The 6,351-nt window shown below is 40.4% G+C and overlaps 1 protein-coding gene across 1 annotated transcript; it reads right to left on the bottom strand.

The window, feature by feature from the left end:
- Nucleotides 1-817: 817 nt before the first annotated feature.
- LOC108090289 (UDP-glucosyltransferase 2) lies at nucleotides 818-2,503 on the bottom strand. The gene has a single exon (XM_017188900.1). The coding sequence runs from the start codon at nucleotides 2,443-2,445 to the stop codon at nucleotides 871-873; it is 1,575 nt and encodes a 524-aa protein (XP_017044389.1). The 5' UTR covers nucleotides 2,446-2,503; the 3' UTR covers nucleotides 818-870.
- Between the last annotated feature and the right edge of the window lie 3,848 nt (nucleotides 2,504-6,351).

Raw genomic sequence — 6,351 nt, 5'->3', positions numbered from 1 at the left:
ATGTATAAACAGAAACGTATAGATATTTTTATTAATTAGGTACTGATTAGCCGATCAAGTCATTTCAGCAGGATCATTTATCCTAGGGAAAAACAGGTTGGTTCCCGACCCCAAATCCTGTTTCTCTGCGGGCCATTCGTTATGGGATTTTAATGAGGAATATACAAATTATGACGGAACGGCCGGGCGAAGGAAGCCAAGAAAAGTGCGGAGACGGGAACAGGAATGTCAAGTGTCCCCTCCATTATCCCTGTTCCCGAAGTCATTAGCATGCGAAAGGCAACCTCGGCGAGATCCAGAGAGGAGAAGACACCACTAACCAGTTGACAGTTGTCAAATCCACTTACGCTCTTCATGGTAAACAGTTTCTGACGAGCCTGCTGAAGGATTTATTTAAGTGCAGACAGACTAACAGACTAATAAGTGCGGCTCTCCCTGCCGACATATCCATTTGACGACCGTTGCACAAAAGTGGCGGGAGTGCCTGCTTTTACTACCTGTTTTTACCTGCTCTTTTGTCAGGCCAAGTTTTATTTCAATTTTTTAACGGACAACGCATGACCGGGAAAGTTTTCGTCTTGATTTCTATTTATTACCACAGGCGGGAAATGAAATTTCGGTTTTCCAAGCTCGTTGTCGTTAGGCGTAAACATTTCAATTTATTTTAATGGTGGGGCGATAAGAACTCTTCTTTGAAAACTACTTTCGTTATTTATTTTTTAAATAACTGGAAACTGGAAACCGTTTTAATACATTTCCCCAACAAAAAGAATTGACAATGGCTGATTAGAGGAAGGCAGTATAGATACAAATTTATTGGCATTTAAACTAGTTTTAGAGACTAAAATTGTCTTAACATATTAATACAATTTACTGTTTCTTTTTGGCTTTTAGCATTTCTACCTGGCCCAGCAACAGCTTGCTGTATAGGAATTTCCAAACCTGTCTGATTACCAGACAGAACAAAACCAGGATGGCCACAAACGAGGCATAGACATCCAGATTATTCAGCTCAATGAAGCTCAAGTGGACCGCAGGACTCTGCAAGTGGGGAGCACCGTGGTGCCGCAGGACATACTCCGTCCAGAAAACTACCGACTGCCTTGGGGTCAAAGGTCGATCCCTGTAGAGGGACGAGAACTTGCGAACCGCTTGACTGTACTTCCTGTTTTCCAAGACCTCCTTCACGGCCTTTCTCAAGCTGTCTTCAGTGGTGGTGAGCAAATCGAGAGCGAGTCCATGTCCCAATCCTGCCATGGAAGCGGCATTTATTGGCTGATCCCCGAAAATGGGAAAAGCCACCATAGGAACACCGTGGTACTGAGCTTCGGTGACGCCACCCTTTCCAGCGTGGGTGATAAAGAGCTTGGTGTTCGGATGGGAGAGGATATCGTCTTGGGGCAGCCAGTTCTTGAACAGAATGTTTGTGGCATTGCCCGGCAGGTTGCCCAAGTCCTCCCACTTCCAGATCACGTTCTGCTTCAGATTGGAGACCACTTTAAAGATTGCCTGGATGATCTCTGGCTTCAGAATGGAGCTCTTGATGCAGGAGCCGAATGAGATGAGTATGGCTCCCTGGGTGGAGTTGTTCAAGAACTGATCAATGTCCTCGGGCAGCGGATCGGGCTGATCCTTCACCTGAATGCCTCCGATTTCGACGATGGCAGGAACCTGAGGTCGAATCGGACCGTCACTGATTAAATGGGATCCGACAAACACCATCGATATGTTCTTTCTCAGCTCCTCGAGGGTTGGCAAATCCTTTTCCGGGAAGATTTCATTGTAGATTCGGTTGAATTTGTGGTCAAACGCCACCACCGAGTACATGAGAATAAGTTGCTTCAACGCATTTTCAGCGCGTTTCAGGAAGGACATGCGAGCCGTTGCATATGTGAGTTCATTGGGCACATACGAGATCTCCGAGGGATTGCCGACAAACCTGTCAATGAGGGCCGAGGACGGCATCATCCAGTTGACAATGACAGGGATCTTCATCTTGGCTGCAACTCCCAGTTGGAAGTCGTTGAAGTAGGAACCCAATATCATCAGGTCGAACTTGGTCTCGTAAACTCGCTGGAACCTCGGGTCGGAGATCAGATCGGCCTGGGAGTCGATCAAGACCCGGGTGCGAGTTAGCAGGTCAAACTTGGTGCTCAGCCGGGAGTTCCTGCTGCCAGCCGTGTCCGAAGCTGCGTTCTTCACGGCCAGCTCGTGCTCCCTGGTTGGGGGCACCACAATCAGGTGGATCTTGTCGTGCATCACCTTGGGCTTGAGCCTCGTCACCACAGTCACATTGTGTCCTGCCTCGGCCAGAGCCTTGGCCGTCGACATGTGGATGATCAGGTGCGAGGGACTCAGGGCACTGTACAGACCCAGTATATTGGCTCCATGGCAACAAGATACTGCTGCGACAACCCACAGAAAAACGGAGCGAAGCGCGAGCATTGTATTAGCTACTATTTGCCGGACTTTTCCCTTTAATTTTGAAATGCAACTGAGCAGAATCCGCGTTTGAATACACTTTATACACGAGTTGCCCACCTCCTCGTGTCCCGATTCTTGATTTAAACAATGGTCTTATATACATAACCGGTCATTTTTTTGCAGCATTCTAGTTTTGCAAATTTGCCAAAAAAATGTATCAATAAACTTGATTATAAACTCTCCGATTGTTGTCAAGAAAGCAATAGGATATACATTTGCCAACTTCTACACTTGCAAAAAATACTTGATTTTCTAAAACAATACAATAAATATGTACTCATATAAGTAAATTGTATTTTAACTAAATCATCAATATTCATATTTGGTAAGCAAAGAAAGCAAGGCAATGCAAAAGTCTAAGATTTAAGATGGATACATGCAAAATTAGCAATAAAAACAATCACTTTTTTAGCCGTAAAAAATCTATATTTTAAATATGTTATAATTTTTACCCTGTGTCAAACTGTAAATGAAGTTTAATTAATTCCTAAAGGGATTTTTTTTCGGTGGATATCAAATCTTGAAAACTATAATTTGAATTTAAAATTCCGTTAGTTTGTCTAGACGAAGGGTATAATAAGAAAATTATGTTAATATGAACTATTCTTAACACATCCGCATACTTTTTTTTATTCCTTAAGCGTGGCATGATTGACCTTTGGAAAATCCAGAAAATTTCAACATTTAAATTCAAACAGGCTTAGGAGTGGGTTGCCCACCGAAATGGCTTTATTAAGACCTCTGTTTATAGTTTTCGGTTTTACATTTTAATCTCTGTAATAATGGTCCTTCAGTTTGTTGATCCCTACTACCAACGTGGTGAACGAATCACCATACATACAATTTTGCAAGCAAGAAAGAGCACTAGTTTTTTATTGAAGAAATTATAGTTTACTTTGTAAAGTAACTAGAAAGTGAAAGTGGACATTTGTATTCTCGCAGAGGGCTTTATAAAAACAATAACAAAATCAATGTCAAATTTAAGCCCATTGGCTCCTTAAACCTCAAGTTTCCTATAGTTTTTTTTAGGCCATACAAATTAGGTAAAAGGGTTAACATTTTATACAAAAAAGTATTTTTAAATCTTGGGAAAGACTTTTGTTTGTCAATAAACACATATTGCGGACGGCATGGGCATAATAAAACTTAATAGTATGTGGATCCACGTACGGTTTTAAACTTGATCAATTGCAAATCAATATACTTTGGATAATTTTCCAAGGTTAATTACATGGCTTCAACCCTCCTCCCCCTTTTTAAACTTGTTGTAATTCTCATCAATTAAAATACTATTTTATAATGAGTAATCAATTGAAAAATGTCGATATGCAAAATATTTAAAAATTTTTGTAAGTGAGCTTGCAATCGCAAATACTACGTCATGACTTCAAAATAAATCGGAACAATATTGAATAACATCAAGCGAATTAATTAAATTTAATTTTTATTCGTACCTCAAATAAATACATATAATTTCTCCGAACCATTATCGAGTTGTTGTCAGCTCACTCGTACTAGGAAACACACTTGATAAATAAAGAAAACCAGACTGCATTGTGGATATACTATAGGGAAAGCGTGGGCTGATCGAACAGGTTCATTCGCAGCGGAGTTAACTCAGCGGAACAGAACAGAGTAAAGCCAACTGTTCCAATAACGATTAAACAAATGAGTTGGCCAGGCTCCTTCGTTTGTTTGCCTCCAGATGTTTTCGGGTGGTTTGTCAGGTTCCAAGCTAAATGGATGGTAGTTGGTCTCGGTACCTCGTCTCAGGGTCTAGCGTAATATTTGCTAGCAAACAAAAAGCGAACAGAACAATCAAAATACTTGAAGGCTCCCCGAAAAAAAAGAAACCGAAACTCGTGACTTAACAAGGCCAAGATGCCTGAAATGAAGGGGAAAGGCGATGGATTTGGATGGATGATGAATGGCGAGAGCAGCAATTGTGCAACAATTTCCACACCAGCAGCGGGAAATCCATCAGGATGGCGTGCTTTTTCTGCACAGTAAAAAATAATTAATAACAATAGGAATGAAAAAAAACATAGTTTTTTCGTTAAACTTTCTTCCGATTTTGCAAAGAATTTCTAAATATTGATTTCTAAAAACACATTTTTTCTTGTTTTAGGAGTATACCTTGACTATCAATTCCCCAAATTAAGAAATGTTTTTCTTTGTGCTGTTACTTTTAAGATTTTAATGCGATCACCTCCTGTTTGGCATTTGACAATTGATGGCCCGCACATTTGTCTTTCACTTGTCGCCTTGCCGTGCCGTCTTGCACCTTCATCAGCCATCTCTTTCATTGTACGACTTCCCCTCTCTCTCTTTCTCTGACGATTTCTTTCCCTTTCTCGCGGGATCTTTTGAAGTGAACCCGTTTTGACAAATGTGTGTCATTGCTGGGCCATCAAAAGACACGATCGTTGGAGTCTCTTGCTCTCCGAATTCGATTTTGTTTGGCAAGGCAAGGTGTATTTTCGGGCTATTAATGCTGCCGCAAACGGTAAAGCCAAATCAAGTGACTGGCAATCTGAAGATGATCGTCGTCATCATCGAGATTCAACAAAAACCATTCGATGCCAAAGTCACTTTCAATGAATGGAAATTCATTGAGTGAGTGGATTTCGGTACAAAAGATCTCTGCAATCCACTTCCATGGAACTTTTCAAAGTTAGTTTGTGTACACTGTACAGGCTTGGAGAAAAGACTTTCATCTGTTGTATTTTAAACCAGCTGACAGTTTTTTTTTTTTTTGGTCCATTGATCCACATTTCCGCGTTAATTCTTCACATTTTTTTGGGACACATCTCAGTGACACATTTGTCGCAATACCCAAAAAATAAAAACGCTCTATTGAAGCCATTACGTGGTAAATGATACCAATAAACAGTCGGGGGCAATCCGGGGCATGACTTTTTGGTAGCAAAATGAGACAACTAACAAGCTCTAAATGTGTGTGTGTGGGGATATTTAACAACTCTCATTGTGGCGACAGCGATGAAATTCTAAAAAAAATGCCATCGCATTTTGAAATTCTTTTTCAAAAAACACCACCAAAGAAAACATGGCGGCTACAAAGACATTTTATTTATACTCTTGTCGTCAGTAAGTTGATCTTGCTTAATCATAAGGTAAAACGTCAGCATTAAATAGGTGATTTTTAAAAATATCAAACTTCATAGAACATTATTTATATTTTTAGGTTGTTGAAGAATTTTAAGTTCCTTTATCAACATAATATTTTAATTTTACCTTTTTGGATTCTTGAAGGGTAAATAAAAATAAGATTTTAGTGGTTCTATGCTTGAAAAAATATTTGAAAAATATTCATTAAAAAGCTTAACTTGCTTTAAAAGTTCAGGGTATTTCTCGTTCGTCTATTTGGGTTCTTTCTGCTCCTAAACGCGCCACGATTTTAGGTGGAGAATTTCCCAACATTCGGTTTTGCATTATTTCAGAAGCCATCAGCGGCGACACGGCGGCCGAAAAGCTCGCCACAAATTTCATTAAATTTTCAGTTGGGGAGATGTTCTTCGAACCGCAGCCCACCGCATATAACATCGGCCCCATCCCCCGATTTCACGGAGTAGTTGCGTAGGTGTCCAGGGTGTCCGTCCGGGTGTGTCAACTGCTGCTGAAAGATTTTCGTGTCGTTGTTTCCATCCCGCCTGCCAGCAGACGACAGACACGAATTCTTTCTGCAAGAAAACACATTTCGAAAACTTTTCCCCGTTCCTTTCATTTTTGTTTTATTTTTCGTTTATATTTTCTTGGTGTCGCGGTGCGTACGTAAAAAGATTTAGCAATAGCAATGAATTTGGTTAATTTATGGCATTATTAATAACATCTAGAAGAGAAAAAGGC

The sequence above is a fragment of the Drosophila ficusphila genome, unplaced genomic scaffold (assembly GCF_018152265.1).
Source record: "Drosophila ficusphila isolate 14025-0441.05 unplaced genomic scaffold, ASM1815226v1 contig_414, whole genome shotgun sequence".
In the NCBI taxonomy this organism is placed as follows: domain Eukaryota; kingdom Metazoa; phylum Arthropoda; class Insecta; order Diptera; family Drosophilidae; genus Drosophila; species Drosophila ficusphila.
This window is presented reverse-complemented; position numbering and strand designations above follow the sequence as displayed.